The sequence below is a fragment of the Lycorma delicatula genome, chromosome 1 (assembly GCF_047948215.1).
Source record: "Lycorma delicatula isolate Av1 chromosome 1, ASM4794821v1, whole genome shotgun sequence".
Classification (NCBI taxonomy): Eukaryota; Metazoa; Arthropoda; class Insecta; order Hemiptera; family Fulgoridae; genus Lycorma; species Lycorma delicatula.
The window spans coordinates 360,813,772-360,839,622 of NC_134455.1; the positions used below are offsets into that span (position 1 = coordinate 360,813,772).

The window sequence follows — 25,851 nt, forward strand, 5'->3', positions numbered from 1 at the left end:
TTGTAATAATTAAAAATTTGATTTACTACAAATTTTAGTTAGTAGTTACTTCTAAACTGTCTTGTGTTGTTTAAAGATGTTAAGTAAGTTTTTAAGATATTTTTATACAGCCTACAACATTATATTTTTTATTTCTTCTTCTAATAGTAAATTAAATATTTGTTAGATGTTTAGACATTTTAAATTTGATATATACTAATTTTATTTACTTTTGAATTCAGTATTTGATTATTACAGTATTTCATTATTATCATCATACAAATTTTTATTGTATTATATTATTTTTTGTCAAAAGGAAGTGCTATATCAAATTTGTATAATTGGTACAATACAAATGTTTATGTAATTTTATTACAAAGTAAACAAAACTTTAAAAACTTATTAGGATTGGTTAATAGTTTGTATTTAATTCTAATATCTTAAAAAGGGAAAGAATTTATATCAAAAAATAAGAATAAAAATATAATAAAGGCAAGAATGAAGAGAAAAAATCTGTTTAAAAGAAAAGCCTAAAAAACTTAAGAATTCATTGTTAGCAAATTTAATGTTTTTAGGGGCATTATATTAAATATTTATAGTATTAAAAAATAATATAATGTTAGGAACACGAGAACAACACAATAGTTCAAATTCATGTTATATTTAAAAAAATAAATTTTAAAATAAACTCACTCATCAAAAAATCTGCAAATGTAATGAATGAAAGCTTAAGTAGTTGTTATTTTAACAAGGAAAAATACTTTATTTGTAGCTTTTGTTAAAATAACCCATTTCAATATATAATACAATCAAAAACAGTGCAAACTCTCAAACCTTCAACTTTTTTTAAATTCATTAACACAACTTAAATCGAACACATCATCTGACTAAAAACTAGGGGTTTCTAGTTTAAATTAAAACAGCAGTTAGTAACAAGAATGCTAGTTAGTATTCTTGCATGTTAGTAACTTCATTGAAAAAATTACTGCTAATTAGCTTAGAAAAGTCATTCCAACAAAAATTTATCTCATTTTGTAAGCAAGTTATTTAATATTTCCCAATTTTAAAAATTGATCATATTTTATTCTGCTGTTTGATGATAATCATAAAATGGAATTTAACAACTCAATTTAATAAAAAAGATTAATTATTTTATTCTAATCACTAAATAAACTCTTACTTAACAAAAATTATATTCATTATGATTTAAAATTTTTATTTAATTTGTTGTCATGGAGTGATAGAGATAGCAGTTATGGTGGAGGACTCATACTGTTTCCATGAAAGCAGTATATTCCTAACTTCAGACATGTGTATGTACACAGCACATAGACAGGATTAATCCTATGATGATGAGTAAAATACATTGCCACTCAAGATTTTAGAACTATCTAAAACAGAAATTATTAAAAACTTAAACGCATGGCAAACATTATGATGAGGGCTTTTCCAAAATTAAATAAACAGAATATAGTAACACATTAACTGCACAATAACCAGAGATAATCCATAATCTCATATGCCCACTTTCCACCAACTCTATTTAAAGCAGTCTTTAGTGAAACATTTGCCGTTACTGCTATTACAAACTGTAAAGTACATGAAGCAAGTTATCTTTAACAAGATAAAGTACACAGAACTGTTATAATTCACTCTGATCATGTCATGTTTAAGGTAATAATGTTGTGAGTGAAGCAAAGTGGATTGGAATTGGATACTTGATGAAGGGACAAATAAATTTGGGGAAAATGGCAATATTCAATCATGGGAATAAAACTTTCTATAAACCTGAACAAATACTGCACATTTTTCACAATTCCTAAATTTTCAAATTAGTTTCTCTAAGTAAGACACATTGGAGTTAAGAAAGTGTGCAATGTGGATATCAAACAACTATCTGAAAAAAATTCAAAGAATGACCACAATATAGACACCTCTTGTACATCATTACAATAAAAAGGGGAACGAATAGTGATAAAACTGATTCAGAAAAAAACATGGGACAAGTATAAGAATCTGAGATCAAGGAACAGTCCAAACAGTAATGTAGACTCATTTACATAACAAACCAAACAAATTTAATTAGGCACTATTAAACTGAAAAAATGATGGCTGCATTTTTTAGACCACAAAGGAATTTTTCTTAACAATCCGTGGAACCAAGAACTACAATAATGGCAGAAGTTAAATGTGAAACACTGAAAAAGCTTAGAGATCAATCCAAAACAAAAGGCACAGATGCTTTTAAAAAGGTTACTGTTCTTCAGCATGACAATGCATGAGGCCCTTCAAGGTAGATCTAAGAAAGGATTTATATGAGCAATTCAAGTGAAAGAATTTTAACCATCCACAGACAGCTCAGACTTAGCACAAAGCAGCTACTACTGCTTTATCAAAATGAGGATCTGGCTGACTACCCACTCCTTTGAGATAAATGACACGCTCATGGATAGGGTTAACCCATTCAAACACAGATTTTTACAAAAAGTAGTGAGGAGTTTGAAACAGTATTTTTTTTTCTTTATGAGAATCACACAGCTACAAGTATAATTTTACTGGTTAAAAATTCCCATGCAATAAACTTATTACTGCAGATTGTTTTCTTATTTCAAGGCATTTTTCTAAAATAGAAATGCACAATTACTAGAGTAATCAGTTAACAATACATATATAAATTATGAAGAAGTTATTTTTTTTTTTAAGTCAACATATAGCATTAAATGCGCCCCCCCCCCCAAAAAAAAATGCTTTCATACATTCATGGAAATAAAATAAATTAAAAATGCAAAGGCTACTTATTTTCATTAATTTTTGTGTTATATTGTTTTATCACAAAACAATTTAATCAGATAAATGCTGTGAAATTTTTGTGCATTGCTACTGCAAAAAAAAAAAAAAATTCATAAAGTTGGAATCAACGTCAAAAGAAACATTTCTGAAAATATAACAAATTTTATTTCCAGACACAATGTAAAATATGCAACTATTACAGGGTGCAGTATTAAACAAAATGCATTTAATGGAACCTTCACTGTGTCTTTTGTTCACTGGGAAAAATTACAGAATGAGTCGTTATTAAGTGAATACCATGATGGCAGTTTTTCAATGAGTCTGCAAAAGGTGGTTTGCGGTATGGTACCTGATATGGACAGTAACTTGTGCCAAAGTAGAAATGTATAATAGTGTTTTTTTCTCTAATTAATCAGAAGTCAATTTTTCAGTAGCATTCAAGTTAAAAATTGTATTAAATTTATGATATAAAATTAGTAATAAAATAATTCAGTAAGTTCTAATACCTTAACAAGTGTTTCATTCCATGTTTGGCAGCATAATGTAAAGCTGTGTTATGCTGATGATGTTCTCCATAACTTATATTAGGATCTAAATTCTTTCTTAATTCTGGCGAACTTTGGTAAATCTAAAAAAAATAATAAAAACAGTATTATACCAATCAACATTTTTTTTAACACATTAAAACATACTTTAGGGGAAATTAATAAATAAAATATAAGATGACAGGACTACTTTATGGCAGGTTTATATTAAGATTTCCTCGTTAGATAATATCTAAAGTAGAATTAATATAAAAACTGAAGCTATCCTAAGCTATTAATCATTAAAAATACACAATCATCACTTAATGATGGTTTATTCATTTAGCAAACATACTGTAAAGTTATATTATGGACGTTTAGATTTAAGATTGAATTTTTGATATAAGATTAAGAATTTTTAGATATTAAGATTTAATAAATTCATAATATAAGCTAACAACCAAACTCTACGGCAAGTTAAGTTTTACAGATCTGAAATTTAAAAAAAGGTTTTACCTCATTACGTCTCTGACTCAATACAGTACTATTGTTTTCTAATAAAAAAAAAAAAAACATCTTTTCAGATCCTGATATCAAATATCATGTTTTACAATAACTATTAACGATAAATAAAAATAAAAAATATAAATGTGAAACAAGAATTTAATTTGCGAAATGAAATTCTTAATTAAATCACAAGTGAAAGCTTTTTTATAACTGCTCTTCTTTGTACATAACAGCATGCAAAAGTATATATAGCTTTTATAATTTTATTTCTTTTTTACTTTATTAACTAAAATAAATATAAAGACAGCTGTAAAATAAATGAAAAATAAAATTCAATAATTAATAAATGGATTCTACAAGAACATTAACTGAAAAATTATTTTTTGACTCTAATAAAAGGAGAATGCTCTAAATTTGCAGTTTAAGTAGATGAGTGTGAGAACAACCATACTATCAGTATAACGTCTCTTACAATTAAAATATTACTAGTTTTATTTATAGGGAAACAGAATTGTAGAGAATGACAAATTAGATAAAAACAATTCAGCTTCAGAAAAAGCATAGGTGCAATGTAGGTAATTCTGTCTCTCAGACTAATCTTGGAAGCCAAATTAAGAAATAGCTACGAATACCTTGTAGTCAATCGTAGATCTAGAAGCACTTGATAACATAAAATAGGGCAAAATGTGTAAAATTTTAAATAGAATTGGACAGAGATATAGGAAGAGGATATATATATATATATATATATATATATATATATATATATATATACAAGGAAAGAATTTATAAACCTTGTATGAGAATCAGTAAAAAATTAGAAGATGAAGAAAGGTAGGCTTTGACCAAGATGTGAAACAGGAATGTAGTCTGTCTCAACTACTTCTCAAAATTGTATTTAGAAGAACGATGGCAAATGTGAGAGTGGAATAACTATCCAACAAGAAAAAATTATATTTTATCAATTGTCAATGAGAGTGATGTTTTGTTATAGATTTAAAATATGTTACTGGTTGTTTTGAAGGGCATGGATTGATTTACTTCTTGTATAAAAATTCATTCTGAAAATAAATAAGAGAAAAATGAACCTAATGAACTAAAGAAAGAAGTATAATGACTTATTATATATTAAGGTAAGGATCACAGTATATCAGAAGTTGCAATATGTTACTTAGATTTATTACAAATGATGATGAAGGTATACATTAAAAGAAAATTGGTGCAAGCTTGGAGAGCTTTTGCGCATGAAATAAGTCTTCTTGCAATAAATATGGATCAAAGAATAAGAGAATCTTAAAGAAATATTTATATAGAGTATAAATATTGTATTATAGAATATTTATAAATTATGCTTGACGGTACTAACGGTAGGTCATTAGGAAAAGGAAAAAATACAAGCTTTTGAAACATGGTTTTTCAGGAAGTTGAAAATTAGGCACAAAATAGAAGATAGAAAATAGAAGACAAATTAAAATCTATACTAATGGCAGATAAGATAAATCTGTGGCAGAATTTTTTGAAGGGATCAGTTGGTTGGCCACATATAAGACAAAGGTTTCATTAATTTTTTAAAAGAGGGTTGTACATCTATACAAATTGTACAGGTAAACAAAACTATACAAAAGACAAAAAACTGAACATGCAAAATGGATACTTGAGAATACATTAAATATGTAGAGGTTAAAATATTAAAATAAAACAAATAATTGATTAGATAAAAAATAACAGTTTTAATTCATCATGTTTTTACATCTAGAATTAGATATACCAACTTAAAAAAACCTTTAATTTTATTTTGTTTAAAGTAATATGTACTGAAATTTCCATTAATGTTTTTCATATTTTTTTTTTATTTATCTTCATTTTTTGATATATGATTATTCCACGAACTGATAATTCTTATGTAACATTCCAATTCAACTCATCATTATTAATTTGAATTTTTTTGGCACTGCTCTGCTAAAGGTTTTAACATGATTTCCCTGAATGGGAGAGCCAGACAAATGTTAGAGAGATTAATTTTTTTGGAGTAATAAACTTTCCTGTTTCTAACATAATGTAATCTACACATATAATTATGAATAATGTGAATAAAATATTAATAAATATATATTAAGTAAATATTAAAATATAAATAAAATATTAATTTACTTAATAAAAACAACAATATTTCATCAACTGTTAATAACATTTAAACTTGTAGCAGTACATACAATTTTTTTTTTAATAACATAAAGGAAAGTGGAATCATATCAGAAAAGATGGGCAGCTGCTATTGTTGGTAAGTTTATGCATTGTCACATTGCATTCATTTTTCTCAAACTACTTAAAGTTGATGGACATGAAATATTCATATACACAGATATTGATAGATTTTGGAAAATTCAATCATTGGTTCAAAAGAAAAGTACTGTTGATACTTCATGCAGTTACACGGAGATTACAAAGGTATGTGCCATCATCATGTAAGAGGCTTTTGATGTGATTTAGTGATCACACCAAATGTAAATTTTGGGCAGTACTTCCAGTATATAGTAAAAGAAACCAATTTTGTTGTACAATTATTCACATCTATAGATATATTTACCTGGTTAAAAAGGAACAATGGTTATATTATGATTGTCTGGAAGTAACAGATTTGCTGTTGTGAGTCTACTGTTGTAGATACTAATTTTAAATTCCATTGAAAACCTAATTGGGTGAAGTTTCTGTACTCTCTGCCCTTTAGAAATATATTTAAAGTGTATATATTATGAAATTTAGGTGGTACAGGCTGAGAGGTCTATATAGAATCAACCTACATGGCTTAACAATGCAAGAAAAAAGATATTCAAACAAAAAAAGGCTGATATTGTGGCTAGTAGCTGGACATTCTGGTAGAAGAGATTGAATGGAGCCATTTGCTATGATAAAACATCTCTCACTCTTCTGTGTTATGTGCACATAAACAATCAGCATAACCAAAGTTGAAGTTGAAAACATATATCTACAGTGAGGAACAAATTAATCCAAACACAGTATTTTTAACAAAAAAATTTATTTTTTTATAAAAAATGTTTAGGTTTTTGAAGAACTCTTTTGCTGATATGTGACATGGTGTAAGTTCCTGTTGGAAAATGAGTTCTGGGTTTTTCAGCATAAGTGGGGGTATTTTTCTTTGGTTAATGTATTGGTCCAATTTCATCATCCTAACCACAGGCAAAGTGTTCCTGACCCTTCACATGTAAAACATTCCCAAAACATCTTTTTGGCTGGCTGTTTGGGAGCTTGTTGCAGGTGTGCTGGTGTCTTATCATCTGCTGACTTACGAATGTCTCTCATCCTTTGGAAAAAGAAATGAGTCTCATCTGAAAAAATAACTTTTATCTACATCTCAATAGTCCATTCTTTATGTTCCTTTGCTCACTGAAATCTTTTTGTCTTCATAACCTGTATCAGTAACTGCTTCTTTTTAAGTATCTGAGCAATCCTTCCCACAGCCAACAATCTTCTACAAAATGTGGGACTAATGAAGAAACATTAGTCCCACTGGCCCTCACGTCCCTATTAAGGTCAACAGCTGAATATTGTGGATTAATTTTGCTTTTTCTTATTAGTAAGCGATCCTATGTAGGCATGGTTTTCTTTTTCTGAACACATTTTCCTCTTCTCTTTAGAAAGACAGAACTTGTTTTTAAACCTTTTCACAATTTCATTTATAGTACCTAACCCCACACTACACTCAGTAGCAATCTGTTACTGATTCATTTGAGTGTGGTGGGACAGAGCAACAATTTTTGACCACTTTTGAGGGGTTACATCTATTGTATTAACAAGAAACGAATAACAAACTTGTAACAGAAACTCACAAGGCCACCAAAAATTAATTGACATGAATTATAAAAGCACAAAAACTACTAATAATGTCAGTTGGTGCGATTTAATAGATCACACCAAACATAAATTTTGGGGAGTATAATGAACTAACAACATAATGTTCATTTGCATATGAACTAAAAATATAACCTGAAACACCAAACAGCAAGCAGTCTAACACAGAATGAAAATTCCTTACAACAAAACAATAATTCCCTTTGTTCCGATTAATTTGTTTGCTATTGTATGATCACTCTTTCTACATGGTATCATTCAGGAAAAAACTTCACTAAAAGGTTAAGGTACATGACTGGAAATGCAAAGAAAAATAGAGAAATAAAAAGTTAGAATAAACATTCTGAGAAACTTAATTGAACATGGGAGACTGAGAACTTCTGGAAATAAGATGAGAAAGGGATCATGCATAAGAACAAGTCAATAAAGGTAATTTCTGAAGGTCTGTTTGACATTGGCTGGAAAATGGGAAAAACAAGGAGAGAAGCACTACTACTGGTAACAAAAACAATCTATTCAATAGTAATGTTTTAATCTTCTGTAACAGAAAACGCTAATAAATGAGGGAAAACAAGGAAGTTAAGCCTAGCCTAGAGTGTATAGTTGTTAAGCCTGGTGTATGTAGTTCAAAAAGAAAGCAGCTAGTGTTAGCTTCTAAAAATTGATTTCTATTAAACACTGTATTTTCTAGGGCTAGAAGTTAAAAAGCAAATTCCAACAAATAAACCAGCAGTAAAGAGAACTATATGGTACCAATAGAGGGTGTCCCACAAACTTCATTAGTGTATTCCTCTCATCAAAATGAAAAATATTTCACATAAACATAGGTCTGGAAATGCTTCATTAGCGAGTTACAGCTAGCAAAAGATTTTGCTGAAAAGAATTCAGCTCCCCTGATTAAATGACATCACACTAAAATTTTTAGGACGTTAAATTCAGGGGCAAAATTAATGGTTTCCTATGGTTTTTGAACTCAAAAATTGAATAAAATAGATTCCAGAACTGTATCTCCAGTACTTTTTATGATATCCAAAGTAAAACTGAAAAATTTGTTGGCTGAAAACAATTTTTTTAGGTCTGTAATACAATAACTTTGTTAAATGACTTTTAGAGAATTTAATTCTAAAAATATTGATGCAAATAAATCCAGTAAATATTAAATAAATGTTTTAAAATATCAATTTTACTGAAGAAGTAACAGAACAAAAAATAAATGAAATGACTTGCAAAAAAAATTATTGTATTTAATTTTGTTATATTTTTTCATACCTTAATTGTTTTCATTTTCATACCTTATAGATACTGTTTAAAATGATCTCCTTGATAGTTTATGCAAAATCTATTGTAACATATGTCAAAGTAAGCTTTCTAATAGCATCATGGTCATTCTTAAGATGTTCAAAAGTGTTAAAATTCGGTTCAGTAATTCTTCTTTGGAGTCAACTTTTTCTGCATAAACAAGTTTCTTTAAAAGATCTCAAAGAGATTTAAATCAGGGGACCTATGATGTCAATAAATTGTCCCACTTTAACCAATCCATCTGCCCAGAATACTAAGTTTAAATGCTATGTAACCTCTTGTGAATAATGAGGTGGAATAACATTTGCTGCCTTTTTTCAAGAGGTATATCTTTAAGCAGAACTGATTTTGTAAAAAAATCTTTGTACACAATACCAGAAAGGCAATTTTGAAAAATAAATGTTCCAATTAACTGATCCTCAATTATACCACACCATACAATTATCGAAAATCAAATTTGAAAGTTTGACACTAATTGCTTTCAGATTATCAGCAGACCACCTATGACTATTCTTCAGATTTTGTATTCAGTTTCTTGTAAACATAGATCCAGCGATGAATAAAAATGTAATGAGCAATTTTCAATTTTCTTGCATCCATTGACAAAAAACAAAATTAAATACAATATACAATAATTTGTTTTGCGCAAGTTATTTCATTTATTTTTTGTTCAGTTTCTTCTTCAGTAAAATTGTCTATTTTAAATGTTAATTTGATTTTTATTGGACTTATTTACACCACTATGTTTAGAATTTTTACTACAAATTTTGTCAATAAATTTTACACATTTATTAGTCATTTAACAAAGTTATTGTATTACATAACTAAAAAAAATGGTTTTCAGACAACAAATTTTTCAGTTTTACTTTGGAAATCATAAAAATAACTGGAGATGCAGTTCTGGAAACTATTTTATTCAATCTTTCAGGTTAAAAACCATAAGAAACCATTAATTTCACCATTCAATTAATGTCCTAAAAATCTCAGTATGACCTGATTTCATGAAGTCTGAAATTGTTTGCTAGCCTTAACTCGCTAATAAAGCGTTTCCAGACCTATGTTTATGTGAACTTTTTTCATTATTTTAATGAGAGGAATACACCTGTGAAGTATGTCTGTTTCCTCATGGGACATTCTGTATGTACCAACATAGAAATAAATTCAGCTGCAATACTGCAAATGTGATATAAACATTTTATCTGGTCGGAAGCATTTTAAAATTTGTGGTTAATGAGAGATGAATGCACAGCTTAACAACATTTTCTGGATATTTATTTTTTTTAATCATAGAATTCATTTAAATTATGAAGAATAAAACTGAATTTTTATTTAAAAATCAGGACAGCATTTAATACAGTTCTGCCATAAAATTGATGATGCTAAATGAGAATATATAAATATTCCATGCTATCTTACGTTCTGTTAACACATACGGATCGACTTACATTATGAGAATTTAGGCAAGATTTCAAACTGTAAATAAATATGCTATGATAATTCATTTATACATCAAAACTTAGCAATGATATGTGTACACAGAAGTTTTGAGCTTATGTGTGTGTGTGTGTGTGTGTGTGTGTGTGTGTGTGTGTGTGTGTGTGTGTGTGTACTACTACCTCACTGGGTTGGTCTATTGGTTAACTATTCACTGCAAATCAGTTGTTCAACAGCTGATTTTCAAAGACAAAGGTTCAAATCCTAGTCAAAGTTCCTTTTATATGAATTTGAATATTAGATAGTGGATACCAGTGTACTTTGGTAGTTGGAATTCAAATAACCATACCTCTCAGGAATGGCTAGCCTGATCTGAACAAGATTACACCTCACTTATACATCATACATATCATCCTCACATCATTGGGCCGTAGAGGGATTGCTTATTGTTTACTAGTTGAACAGATTGCAACATATAGATTAGAAAATAAAAAATACACATATACTAGCATCCCTGTTGCAGCTTTGTCTGTGCTATATAGTTGCTTTTGAATAATGATCGGGGAATGTTTAGCGAGTCAGGGCTTACTTCGTTTGCCCTTCCTGTCTAGCCAGGGAGCTCTGCCCCCTGGAACCCTCCTGTGTTCTTTGAAAACATGCTTATGAAATTATAATAATGATAGATAAGATAGATATAATAATGATAGTTAAGGACTGCTCTATTTATAAAAAAATATCAGTGTATTGTAATTTCTTCAGAGCAACAGTTTGGTCATTACAGAACCCAAAACTTTGAGTGATCTCAAGATTGTGGGTTTCAAAATAGTCAACTTCCATCTTAAAAATATTAGTTAAAGCTGGTTACCCATCCTTTGTAAGGGTAAAATTGTAGATGAAAAAAAAAATTGAAAAATATTATATATATACATACACACACAAGAATGTTTGAGTTTATATCACAAAAATTTTCACAAGCATGTAATCTGATGCACACTGTTGACATTCAACACATAAGAAGGGCATTTATTATATAAGAATGAAGAATAAAAGATGTTTTGGTCAAGTTCTTTCAAGAAAATTATATTTCCTGTTGTATCTTTCCTTTCCTTTTTGTATTTCCCACTAATAATGAAAGTGTCATTTCAGTTTTGTTTGGCTGGGTATACTTGTTGGAGTGAGAAAAATATTCTCTCTCTTTTGTCAAAATGTTAAACACTGAGAAGAGTTTCATATCATTTCTAAAGTTTCATAGCAAATGTAATAGTAACAAGTAAATTCACCAAATCCTTAGTAATTTTACAAAGAGTTGTTTTTCTTTTAATATGTGTACACTAACAAAAAGTTATAAAATGTTTATGGATCTTTGATATAAGTGATAAACAATAAGTAAGCAAGTAAGAACAATATTAAGACAAGGATGCTAAAAAATTTAATCTTCCATAGCACTTTTGGATCTGACATAAAATTTAATGAATAGAGATATGAGAGTAAATCTACCATCATAGTGTGCAATTTTCACATTGTGGCTAATTCACAAATAATGCATAGACCAAAGCACACAATATTAATGTAAATACAAAATCAATAAATAAAGTGTTATCTGGTGGTTCTACAAATACAAACAGATGTGTAATTATATGAAATAACTGCTTGGTAGATGTAAATTACTGTTTATTCTGACAAATTACCATATAATTATACAGAACATTATATACAGTGTTCTTGGTTAATAAATATAAAAAGAATGCTTTCAAAAAAGCACACACAGGAAAGGGAAGAAATAAAGTAATGTACAGAAAGCATAAATCACATGAAATGTTATAAAAAATATTTTTAATAAATCACATCAAAAAATGTAATTTCATTGTTACAATCCATACCTGCATAGCAGCAAATTCATCACCATGTTGTATATACTTCTTAAATTTTGAAGATGCACTGCCCATTCTGAGACAACACAAGGGCTTAATTAGACTGGTGGATGCTCTGCCGTCAAGACACAAGCCAGTCCACACGAGTCCATGCACCACTAATCATTGTCCTATCGTACCTCCTCATCATCTAAGAAACGATTCAAACAATTTTATTGATAATCGTAATAACAAAGATAAGGTTCATCGTACTATATGGGAAGATAAAAATATTGTTTAGAATTAACCATAATTACTATTATCATTATCAGTTCATAGATAAAACACTTGAAACGTGAAATCTTATCAATTGTTCTTATATTCAACTTGACACAAAAAATCATAAACAGGTTCGTTCAAACAGGCTCAAACAAAATTCATATAACAGGTAAATATAAAACTGTTTATATACTATTACAAACTAGGATACTGAAAATACTTATTCATTTTTGTTTTAACGACTTCAAATTTCGGCAAATTTACCACTTTTATAGGTATCGGCAAGCGTAACGAATGCATTTTAGGGTCACTACTGTTTCGATAAGCGCAATAGGTAAGCTAATACGTAAATATAACAGCATCTGTTAAAACTATAAACAGCCCAGAAACTGTGCATTTTGATTACTGTTGCCAAATCTAGATTTTTAAGTAATAATTAAATCGATTTCTTACATCGACATTTTGCGCATGTCAACATGACATACATTTACAAATGATAAGGCGATAAAATGGAGGGAGAAAGCCCGCAGAAAAAATTACCTTTGAATCAATATTTATGAAATCTATACTGCAAATGTTTTCCACGCTAAAGTGGGCAAAATGATAGCTCAGAAAAATTAATTAATATTGTCAATACAGTTTAATGGTAAAATTAGCAAGCATATTATCATTATTTCCCAAGTTCATCAAATAATTTAGCGAAATTTTCGAGGAACTATTATTGCACTCATTTTTTAAACTTTAAATGTATTTTCCAGAAAATTTCCTATTTATCGGCACTGAAAAATATGTTTAATGGTAAAATGTTGATTAGAAGACCTACTATGAAGAATTTTCGCTCTGCTTTATATTCTGACAGTACTGTTTCGACTAATGAGGAGCAAAACATGGCAGTATGTATTGCTGTTATCGGAAAAGAGGTTAGTTTTTATAATAACATTCATAATTCATTGATGTTTGTTTATTTAAAACTTAGTCTTACTTGAATTGTTTTTAAATACAGGACAGGGTTTAGGTTAAATGATTAATTTTTGTTTGAAACCTTTTACAAGTATTTGTGATGTTAATTGACAAACTTTTATCTGTTTTACAAACAAATTTGTTGATTAACTGTTTCGATTTCAGAATTCTCCAAAGTATGTAAGATGTTTGGATAAAGATCAAGAACTTCAGTTCCATTATAAAGTGCATACTTCTTTAGACATTGTTGAAGAAAAATTACCCTTCAAAACAGTTGGTTCTTCTGGAAAAGTATCAGGAGATGCAAGAGATTTATATCTTGGACTTTTGTATTCCACAGAAGAACATAAAATGTATCCTTTAAGTTTTTAATCATTTCAGGTTATTATTTCTTTTTGAATTGTTAAATTTTAATGTTTCTATACAAGTTATGAAGATTTCTCTTTTTCTAAAATTATTATATTGATAGATTGTAAACTCAGTGACAGTACCACATCTTGTCTTAGCTAGTCTCAGGCCACATTTTTGAAGTAATGGAACAGAATCAATCTCTTACTAATCAAAGTATGTTATATCATAAAAGAAAATGTTTGTCTTTGAAATATTATATTTTATGGACTATTTAATGTTAAAACATGCAATTTTCCAATATATTACGATTAGTAATTTTCTGAGTAATTTGTATGAGTTAATGTTTATGGTACTTGTCTATTATCTCAACCCCCCCCTCTTTTCTCATAAAATTATAATTTCCATCATTTGATATTATCATGGGAACATTGCTGATGAATTGTATGATGCTTTTGAATATTATTAAATATTTGTTGTGATGTTTAGCATAAAACATAAAATTGACTAAATTGACTTTAATATAGTATCGCAGGATATAACAAAAGGACAATAGGTTAATTGTGTATCATCTGAGTAATTTGAGGAATATCTACCCATAAATTGTATATTATATGCGGGTTTATTGGGGGTGTTTTTATTTACATGACTATTATCTTGATCCCTTGTACATTGTAGAATAAAATTGAATTTATTATTTGTACTATTAATTCTCGGTTTCAACATGTAAATGCATCATTTTCAGCAGTAAAGACATAAGAAGATAGAAGGGCCAGAATCATGAATATCCAGGAGGGTTGATATAATAGATGTATTATGGTATTTTATATATATTATATTATCCAAAGATGCTTTAGGTAATTAATATTTTAATTAAGATGTATTTATGTGTGTTAATATTAATTTTTTTCTCTCTCTCTCTCTCTCTCTCTCTCTCTCTCTCCCTCTAGATTGGAAAAGATATATTATTAAATTCTTTAACATCTAATAGATTTGGTTATGTTACTAATACAAAGGTGAAGTTTATAGTTGTTGTTGATGCTACAAATACGTCATTAAGGGACAATGAAGTCAGAACAGTAAGTACATATACTATTAAGATCTTTAAATATTAATATCTAAGTTTAACTATTTGTACAGGATCCACTAACTAATTTTATTGATTGACTCATAATGTAGTTAGTTTTAAAGTGTTTGTATCATATTGCAGAAGAATTGCTATCTGATATAATACAGTGTGCAGCGAGTCTGAGGATAAATATCTGATATGGACTGTTGGATTTTAATGAAATATAGATAAAACATTTAGCCTGTTGTGAGGTCTGCGTAGGTGAATTTGAAAAAAAAAACAAGGATTATTTTAAAATTGTGATTCCAAAATCCCACACTTGGTTGATTATTATCTCACAAAATTCATTACTAGATAATTTCAAATTTTGAAGTTTTATTTTAAGTAATTATGATCTGTAGTGTTTTAAGTAGATTACCAAATCTCAAGTTTTTAACTTTTATACTTTTCCACATTTTATTAAGATGCGATATCTCTAAATTGTATTGTGATGGCTTTGTTTTATGAGTGTTGTTATAAATGAAATATTTAAGTGGTGATGTAAAGAATGGATTATTTATTTTAAATTTATTTTGTTGGGGTGGCAAGTAAGGAATCTCAACATGCCATTACACTTCCTGACAACATGCTTTTATGTCTGAAAGGAATTTATTTACTTTACACCTAAGTAGGATTTGGCAGTGTTGCAATATCTTCCCTGAGTTTTAAGTATTATTAAGTAATTAACGTATGATTCCACTTTCTTTTAAACTGTGAACTATAAACACTTTACTAATTTTATATCTGTTAACTATAACATATATTTTGTATTAACTACAGTATGAAGCTATGATGATTTAAAATATTAACTAATTCAATGTAATTCTAACGTAATTAATGGAAGTGTATTACATGGTGTATGCTTTTACCACAACCAACGTATTACACTGCAGCTGGAATAGCTGTAGTGTTATCGTAATATTTTTAATTTCAGGAATGTATATCTTTGATATCAACATTAATAGTAACATATCACATATTAACATATTAATTTCTTTCCACTTTTAAATTTTACTTTTGTTGATTAGTTAACATTTGTTAATAATAAGCTTTTAATCTTTTGATTAGCTAACATTGCTGAAAGCTTATTATCAATCACCATCCACAATTAATTTTATTTAAAATTTTATAGTTCAGTAAAAAGGGAATTTGTTTATATACTGTGCATTAAAGCATTCTTGATTTCTTTTAATTTTAAAAATGTTTTCTAAATTATATTTCCTGTGTTTGTATGATTTAAAAATACAAAGTAAATTTCTTTCATATTGGAAATTTCATTTTTATGATGTATAATTTTATTTTAGTTTGCATGATTACTTTTCAATAAATAATTAAATAAAATTTTGAGACCACCTATTTATAAATATGGTAGAATCAGAATGATTTGTAGTAAATATTTTAAGATTGACTATTTAGTATTTATGGTCAATAAAGGAAATAATCGTGGTTTTAAAATAAATCATATTACTCGTGTACACTCTTTTGTTGAAAAAAGTGTAGCAAATGTTTTTCCTAAAAACAAAGAGATTTGATACCTGGGAATTTCCAATTGGAGTAATGTTATAAAATACGTCTATTTGAACAACTTTCTGGATGCAGACTATTTGTTTTTTTCTAATCGGTGGCAAAATTGCATGTCACCGTTATTAATTGCCTGTTTACTCTGCCTTCTTGTGAAAAAAATTTGCTGATTGTTCATCCTTTGTTTTTTGAGTTTGCAGTCTGCAGAAGACAGCATTTACTTAATTTTAGTTAAGTAAAGATTGAATGTGTGTTTAATTTGTAATTTTATCATGTTAGTAAAAATGAGTCATTTTTTGAACATTTGTGTTTGTCAGCAAAAAATTAAAAAGTTATTTATAAAGCTGAAAAAAATCTATAATAACACATTGAGTTGTAAATATGACATTCTGGAATCATCCACAAGAAACTGGAGAAAGAAAAAAGAAGCTTAATGGTAATAATAAAAATAGAAGAGCAATTCACAGTGAAATGTAGAAGTTTTTGTAAGTAGGAGTAAGAGAATAGAGATCCTTTTCAAATAGTACACCAGCAAAGATTTGATGTGTCAACAAAGATCTTAAAAGTTTATAAGTAGACAGCCTGTGTAGTGAAGGAACTTCAACATCCTTCAATACTTGTCTAGTAAAAGAAGATCTGAAATAAAGTTGAGGATGGCGACTTCATTTCATGAATGGACATGGCCTGTCCCTATGAATAAGTAAGTTAGTCAGCAGTTGCCATATGCCTATGGAGGAAAATGACTGACCTGCAAAGTAGAGAATTATTAAATTACAAGAAAATAACTTTTTAATTCAGGTAATAGTAAAGTCCAGTTTACTTTGACATACCAGCTTCAACAATTAATGGAGATACGATTATTTATATATGCATCCTTAATTATGAGAGTGATGCACAGTTATGGTGACAGTATTGGATATGGCAGAAAGTTTCTGCTATTTATTATATTAAAAAAAAATACCCTTCTGTAGGGTGACAAGTACCAGCTGGTGCAGTTGTTAGATGCCAAGTCACACAACGTGGTTGATTACCGCATTGTGTGAAACAATGATCTGCGGTTGATTAGCGCTCCGCAAAAACATTTTGGTATTCGATTGCCTCCCTTCATAGTCTTATGCTACCCTCTTGTGAAAAAAATTTCAAAAAATTACAGTTTATTAAAGAAATTTAACAGATTCTGACAAAAAAACCATTATGATTGGAAATTTTGTATGCCTGTAACAACAAAAAAATTGAAACAGTACAAAAGTTAAGATAATTTAATTGCAGAATTTTTTTTGCACATTTCTACTGCGTTTTTTATTAGCAAAATTTTTTTTTGCTTTGTGTTGAAACATAGTTTACTGATTTAAAAAATAATACTTTCAAGCAAATCGGTTGAAAATTGGGCAAATATGATGAAAAACCTGTGTCATAAATCACAGATTAGTAACATATGTTAGTATAAGTGAAAGTAGATTCAGAAAACTACGTTTTATAAAAATCCCCACCACTCAAAAGGCTATTCAGATTGACAAAAAACCATTTTTACTGTATACTGTTATTCATTACGAATCGATATGTGTTACATGTTTACCGATATCATTTGTCTGAAAAGATATTTATAGACCTCAAGTAAACGTGATGTATTTATGACCACAAATTCCTTTTTTTATGTTTCAATACATCGATATGTTGCTAGTAAGATAAGCTATTTTTGTAAATAATAAATTTGTAATCCTCATAGCTATAATGCAAAAGTCATACACACATATAAAGCTATGATTATTTAGGTATTCATTAGTATTTAATTTTTTAGTTATATTTTTCATTACATGTAATGAAGTACAGCAGTACTGAAAGGCACATAGATCAATCAATTTATTAAAATTTATGATCCCTGTAAGTTTTTTTAATTTCTTACCCCTTACGGCTACTGGCCTAGTTAGAACATTGGAGTTTTTTTTGAAAACATAGGTGTCTTATGATTTTGATAATATTTCATTTTCTTTACTACAGATCTTTTTTATTATTACCTGAAAACGTTTCTGATTAACTGTTTTGGTTGCAGTTATAATATTGTTTATATAAGTAATTGTTTCAGAATTATTTTTATCGCTAGCTTACTAGTTTTTATTTTGGATTTACTTTAATCATTATTTTGTGATAGTAAGAGTTTGATTGTTATATGTGCTTAGGATTAGGTTTACAATTTTGAGTTTAGATTAATAGACTTATAGTTGTACTGGTTATTTGTTGCAGTATCAGAGTTATAAGTTTATTTAATGTGAGAACTTCAAAGGTTTTACTTGTATGTATAGTTTGTCCATCTTTATGTATGTAGTTTGTCATTTACTGCATATTGATGTATACCCTGATGTCATGATATTTAAAATGTTTTCTGATGAAAATTATTTGGAAAATTTAGTATAAAAAAATGTATATACTGTTTTCCAGAGAGCTTTATTCTGTGATCAGTAGCACTCTCATTTTTCTACATTCCTTTATCTTTATTTATCTATTTTTATCAAAACACAGTTCTTTTGTTTGTACAGTTTTTTGCTTTTTCTTACTGGTAGAATGTTTTATTTTGTTTGCTATAATTCATATTTAATTTTTTTTTTTTGCAGCTCTCCAAGATTCCCTATCTAGTGCTAGTCGTTTCATTCCGGTATACACCATACATCCTACATCCCTAACAATTGTTTTATATATTCCAAACGTTGCCTGCCTGCATAATTTTTTCCTTCTACTTGTCCTAATATTAAAGCAACTATTCCAGGATGCCTTAATATGTGGCCTATAAGTCAGCCTTTTCTTTTAACTGTATTTTTACAAATGCTTCTTTCTTCATCAATTTGCCGCAACACCTCTTCATTTGTCACTTTATCCATCCAACTGATTAACATTCTCATAGAGCACTACATTTCAAAAGCTTCTAATCTTTTCTTCTCCGGTACTCCGATCATGCAAGTTTCACTTCCATATAAAGGTACAACACTCCAAACATATACTTTCAAAAATGTTTTCCTGATGTTTAAATTAATTTTTGATGTAAACAAATTATATTTCTGACTGAAGTCTCATTTCGCCTGTGCTATTTGGCATTTTATATCGCTCCTGCTTCTTTCGTCTTTAGTAATTTTACTTCCTAAATAACAAAATTCTTCTACCTCCATAATCTTTTCTCTTCCTATTTTTACTTTCAATGATCCATCTTCGTTATTTCTACTACATTTCATTACTTTCGTTTTGTTCTTGTTTATTTTCATACGGTAGTTCTTGAGTAGGACTTCATCCATATCATTCATTGTTTCTTCTAAATTATTTTTACTCTCAGCTGGAATTACTTTATCATCAGCAAATTGTAGCATCTTTATCTTTTCACCTTGTACTGTTACACTGGATCTAAATTTTTCTTTAACATAACTGCTAGTTCTCTGTAAAGATTAAAAAGTAAAGGGGATAGGGAACATCCTTGTCAGACTCCCTTTTTTATTATAGCTTCTTTCTTATGTTCATCAATTATTACTGTTGCTGTTTGGTTCCTGTAAAAATTAGCAGTTGTTCTGATATCTCTGTACTTGAACCCTAATATTTTTAAAAAGCTGAACACTTTCTTCCACTCTACGTTATCGAATGCCTTTTCTAGGTCTATAATGGTTTGTTTTTCTTTAATCTTCCTTCTACTATTAATCGGAGCCCTAAAATTGCTTCCCTTACCCCTATACTTTTTCTGAAACCAGATTGTTCTTCTCCTTACACTTCTTCCACTCTCCTCTCAATTCTTCTGTACAGAATTCTAGTTAAGATTTTTGATGCATGACTAATTATGCTAATTGTTCTGTATTCTTCACATTTATCTGCTCCTGCTTTCTTTGGTATCATGACTATAACACTCTTTTTGAAGTCTGACGGAACTTCCCCTTTTTCCTAAATATTACACACCAGTTTGTATAATCTATCTAACGCTTCCTCACCTGCACTGTGCAGTAATTCTGCAGGTATTCCATCTATTCCAGGAGCCTTTCTGCCATTCAAATCGTATAATGCTCTCTTAAATTCAGATCACAGTATTGTTTTTCCCTTTTCATCCTTTTTGACTTCCTTGTCTTCCTCTAAAACACCAGTTTCATTTCCTCTGTATAACTCTTCAATATATTACACCTACCTATAGACATTTTCTTTCATATTATATATCAGTGTACCATCTTTGTTTAACACATTATTAGATTTTAATTTATTTACCAAAAAATTCTCCTTAACTTCCTGTGCGCCGTCTATTTTACCAATGATCATTTCTCTTTCCACTTCTGAACACTTTTCTTTAATCCACTCTTCTTTCGCTAATTTGCCCTGTTTATAGTATTTCTTAATTGTTGATAGTTCCTTTTACCTTCTTCATCACTAGCGTTCTTATACTTTCTACATTCATCTATTAACTCCAGTATATCTTACATTTTACATTATCGTCTACATTTTCTATCTTATATTTTTTACTCAAGACCTCTTGCGATGTCCTCCTCAAAAATCTTCTTTACCTCCTCTTCCTCAAGCTTTTCTAAATTCCAGAGATCTGACACCTTTTCTTCAGGTTTTTAAACCTCAATCTACATTTCATTGTCACTAAATTATGTTCGCTATCAATGTATGCTCCAGGGTAAGCTTTGCAATAGACAAGTTGATTTATAAATCTTTGCTTAACCATGATATAATCTGATACTTTGTAGTATCACCTGACTTTTTCCATATGTATATTCTTTATGATCTTTAAACTGGGTGTTGGCAATTATTGGAATAGTTTAGCAAGAAAGGCGCCTCCATCTTTGTTACATGAAAATGCAGAGAGTTACATTTTCTTGGAAAAAAGCCGATGTAGTTTTCCATTGCTTTCAGCTGCGTACTACTTTTGAGTGATGTTGATATGGTCATTTAAGCCCTCCTGACCAATGCCTTTAATAGCTACTGAAAGAGCTGCTGCCCTGTTTCAGGAATCATTCCTTAGTCTGGTTCTTAACAGGATACCTCTCTGATATGGTTGCACCTTTGGTCCAGCTACTGTGTATCACTGAGCACTCAAGTCCCTTTCCCATCAGCAAGGTCTCATGATTCAGAGAGGGAGTATAGTTGATATAAAAATTTAAAAAAGTGTATGTAAAAAAAAGAAAAACTTGCTTAAAAATTAGAGAAAAATAATATTTAATTTTTAAAAATTTTAACTTCTTGAGGTATGGTGCCGGATTAAGAGTTCTTGATTAAACTTCTAAAAGTCAAAATTTAAAGAATAATAAATGAAAAAATTTTTTTTTATCATTTTTAGTGCTTTTTTAAAGTTTGTTTTTTAAGATTACTTTATTAGTTTTTTAGAGAAGAGTCTCTGCAAATTGTAAAAGTAATTATTTTAAAAGTCTTTTACTGGGTGATAAACTAGAAAGGTGGCAACAGAATTATTTAAAAAATTTGTTTTCAGTTCAGCAGAGATTTTACAGCTATATAGTTCCAGTTTATATTAGTAGCTTAAAAAAATTAAGCAAGTTGGGGTATTAATTTTAATTCACTTTACCCAACTTCAAAAATAATGAAAATTCAGAAGTAGTTTAATATTTATCTTTTTTTAATATATTTTCAGATGTTCAGGAAAGTTCATATTGCTTATATGGATGTAATTTGCAATCCATTCTACATTCCTGGTGATAAAATCACTTCCAAGTATGTATTATCTGATACTGATAGTATATTTACTGTTTGTAAAGGGTGAGGAACTTAAAACCAAACCAGTACAATAATTTTATTATTGAAATGAAAAAATGAAGATGTGAATTAAATTCTGAATTCACATTAGCAAAAGTTTACATATTTACCATATATTGATAAAAGATTTTCAAAGTGAGTGTCCGACACAAAGTTAGTGCATAACGATAGTGTGGGGATTTGATTTATAAATTCAATTCTTCAAATAACCCCAAAGAAAAAAAGTTTTTTGTTCTGTAAATGCTGCAGGAATGTATGCTAGTGAATTGTTTGATGTGTGACAAGCTCTGTCTTGTTGGATAAAAGTGTGCTATATTATTTAAAAATTGTATGGTACACTTCTGTACTGATGGTTGGTAAAAAAATATTTACCTCACTGTACGATTACTAGAAATAGCACACCTAAACTGACAGCAATAGATAAGAGTAGTAACATTCAATAGTGGTGTTATGTAATAGCAGTATTAACAGTAATACTCAAATAACTGCAGTTACTAGCTAGCCAGCTTGGTTTGGTTTAAATACTCACCTGTTTATTACTTGTATTCTTAAAAAGAAAATTGAAGTTTATTACTTCACAGAAAGATTAATTCGATTATTTTAAAGTATATTATTACCTTAAATAATTTAATCTTAACTATTTTTTCTGTTTTCATAAAAATAATACATTAAAAAAAAGTTGAATGTTACTGAAGTTTAGTCTGGAGTATTAGTATTTTTGCCTTTGAATTATTTATTTATTGAGTGTGCAATAAATTATGGAGAATGTGTTATGCACCTATAAAAAGCACTCAATATCTTAAATTGGTGAGTCTTTATGAGCAGACTGTGCCATCCAGGGTATGGCAGGTTTTCAGAAGCCATTCAATAAATTTAGATAAGATTGATAAAACACGTCCTTCATGTTAAATTTTCTATTTTAACAAACTTGCATGGTTTTATATTGTATTGTACTAAAAAGGAAGTGAATCATTGACTTTTGATTTTAGCAGGTTAGTCAAAATTTTATAAAATTTCTATAAAAAAATTGAACTTGTGCATCTTACTTGTATGTATAAATTACTAAGTTTTATTCAGATACAGAGAAAACATTTCAATGATCATTTAATGATATCATTTTTATAAGTATAATGAATACTGCCCGAGAAAGAAGAAAGTGAAATCTCTTCAGAGGATTAAAAAAATTATATATATTATAATATATGAAATTATATATGGTAATATGTATTTAGGAATAATGTAAGCATGTATTGTAATATACATTTACATAAACTACCAAAACACAGTGATAGATAAAACCTAAAAAGCTAATACCATTTAGTCAACTTGTATGTATATATGTAAGTATTAAATATTACTTAGTAGTAAGATTAAATAAATGAAATATCTCAACTTTGTTATATTCATTTTATTTTATTATTTACGTGGAGCATAATATTTTTAAAAGAATTATTGTCTATAATGCTATATTAACTCAACTGTCTGAATGCTTTATATATCTGTTGAAAGTATTTTTTTGTTTAAATTTAATCAATACTCATCATACTATTGAAACTGTGCAATTCATAATCAGAAATTTTTTTGGTTTTATTTACTGGTAGGTATCTGATAAATCTTTCTTTTTGAATCTGAGAAATGCCATTTACGCATGCCCCATAAATGGGGTAGTGTCGGAATCGCACACGTTCTGCTAGATGTTAAGATTGTTTGTATACCTGCACCCTAACGACTAAAACTCCTACCTCACCACTTCTCCCCACCGGAGCCAGGCCACAATGAAGCACTCAGCCCTGGGGGGTGCCTTCAGGCTCAGGGATTCGAGGGTCCTTGTGCATCATCACGTAGCCCATCCACACAAGCACGAACTAACTACTTGTACAACTGCACAGGAGGCTGTCCATCCCCCCTCTCACCAGTCCAATTCTTCACCAGCAGCTGGAATAATTAGGACTTTCTCAGGCTATTCTGTCCTTGCATCTGACTCCTTACTCCTAATAATATGGGTGACCATACAAGAGATGGAATCCCATTACTTCTCATTCTAAAGCATCTTCTCTATTATTTTCTTTGGTGTGAGAGGACTCAGATATTTGTAATTATGTTACAAGGGTTCCTTACATAAACAGTGGAACATCATCCAGGTCTCCACAATATGGACACGCGTTATCATCCACGAGTAATGTAGAGTAGTTTCGTGTATTGCCTTGATGTTTTTAATGACAAATTATTTTCATAATCTACTTCCAATTATAAGTGTAATTTCTAATTTTGGATTATTTTTCTTTTACAGGAAATTTGATGCAATAATGAAAGGGATTATGAGTGGGCAGTAAAAGTAATTATTTTAAGAAATCACTATATTTATTGTGATTATTTTATTATTTTAAAAAACATTATTTTATTTGTAAATATACTTAATATATGTTCTATTTTATACATACTTAATAAACATTTATTTGTTTACATACTCTTCATTTATTATATGTACATAAATGATTGTTAATATACTAATGGTGATTTTTGTTTGAGCATATTGGAACTGGTGCCAATTTTTTGTTATCTTTATGGCAAGATAGTTAAATTTTTTAAAGAAATTAAGCTGACTTAATAATATTAATAGTACTTTGTTTAATTTCTTTATTTATTTTTTTTATGTATAATATTTAGTCTATCATATTAAGAAATGTTAAAGCATATTCTGATGATTTAGATGAAAAATAATATTTACTTTTAAATTACCTTTTCTGATCTCAGATTGAACACATTTTAAGTGTGCTTTTTTTTACGCTAACTGATTGTGTTGTAAACTCTGATTATTTTCAGAGATATTTTACATGCCCAAGGAAAATTTCTAAGCCATAACAAAGCTAATAGTGTATGTAATTTAAATTTCCTTTATGTGAAACTGCTTAAGTTTAGGGAGGACTGTTTTTAAATGTAAAAAATAGGTTTGCAAACATAATTGTGTAATGTGTATTCATTGAAAAGTATATCTAACATACACATGTTACAGTTTATGCTGTCATAGATGCTTGTGAAGATTCACATGTCACTTGTCAATATATACTGCTGGTTATACATTAAAACTGTAGCATACCATGTATGTTATGCTAGTATCAGATTAACATTGTTTGAGAATCTGTGGTAATTTTTAATAAAAAGGGAATAATATTTTTGTAATGTTAGTTATAAAAATTAATGTTAGATATAAATCATTAAAACATTGGATTTACTCATTTTTTTGTTTATATAAAGTTTTGTACCAGACAGATTGATTGTATGCATTGTGTAAAAAGAAGTCATTCCTGTTCTTGTTGTTTACCATTCATTTAGATTATCTTTTATGGTGACTTATAATGTTCCCATTAATTTAAATATGTTGATCTGCTGTATGTACTCTTAGTACCTAGTTGTGTTGACTGAACGTGTAATTATTATTTTTAGTTATTTGTTTGTCTTATTTCAATGTTAAACAGAGTTCAGTTATTTTGATTGTTTTTTTACACTTAATGTTGTTCACTTTTGATTGTTAATTTATCTTTGTAGTATGTAAATTTTTATTTAAATAATAAGTAATGAATTTTTACTACTGTTTTTCTTTTGATAAATTTAAGATTAAAAACCAATAGCTACTATTTACACAGTTTTTGTT

The 25,851-nt window shown here is 28.8% G+C and overlaps 2 protein-coding genes across 3 annotated transcripts in view; one reads left to right on the forward strand and one right to left on the reverse strand.

Moving 5' to 3' along the window:
• Positions 1-12,994, reverse strand: part of LOC142317242 (uncharacterized) — a 105,704-nt gene extending 92,710 nt beyond the window's left edge. The window contains exons 1-2 of the mRNA XM_075353637.1: positions 12,284-12,994; positions 3,276-3,397 (exon numbers count right to left, since the gene is read on the reverse strand). Of these exons, the coding sequence (XP_075209752.1) occupies positions 3,276-3,397; positions 12,284-12,349 (188 nt within the window). The 5' untranslated portion in view covers positions 12,350-12,994. The remainder of the gene's footprint in view (positions 1-3,275; positions 3,398-12,283) is intronic.
• On the forward strand, positions 45-25,842 carry LOC142317241 (trafficking protein particle complex subunit 2-like protein). 2 transcript variants are annotated; one of them, XM_075353636.1, is made up of 6 exons: positions 45-83; positions 13,291-13,452; positions 13,658-13,845; positions 14,832-14,919; positions 22,078-22,157; positions 24,490-25,842. In XM_075353636.1, exons 2-6 carry the CDS (start codon positions 13,321-13,323, stop codon positions 24,530-24,532), a joined length of 531 nt encoding a protein of 176 aa, XP_075209751.1. In that variant the 5' UTR covers positions 45-83; positions 13,291-13,320; the 3' UTR covers positions 24,533-25,842. The 2 variants fall into 2 exon arrangements, with proteins under 2 accessions (XP_075209751.1, XP_075209750.1); XM_075353635.1 differs by lacking the exon at positions 45-83 and adding an exon at positions 12,597-12,701.
• The last annotated feature ends 9 nt before the right edge of the window (positions 25,843-25,851 follow it).

Bases quoted from the DNA above. Each gene is read 5' to 3' on its own strand.
- LOC142317241 (XM_075353636.1), top strand. From the start codon at position 13,321: ATGTTTAATGGTAAAATGTTGATTAGAAGACCTACTATGAAGAATTTT. The intron at 13,846-14,831 runs GTATCCTTTAAG...AACATCTAATAG, and splicing joins TCCACAGAAGAACATAAAAT to ATTTGGTTATGTTACTAATA. The intron at 14,920-22,077 runs GTAAGTACATAT...ATATATTTTCAG, and splicing joins GGGACAATGAAGTCAGAACA to ATGTTCAGGAAAGTTCATAT.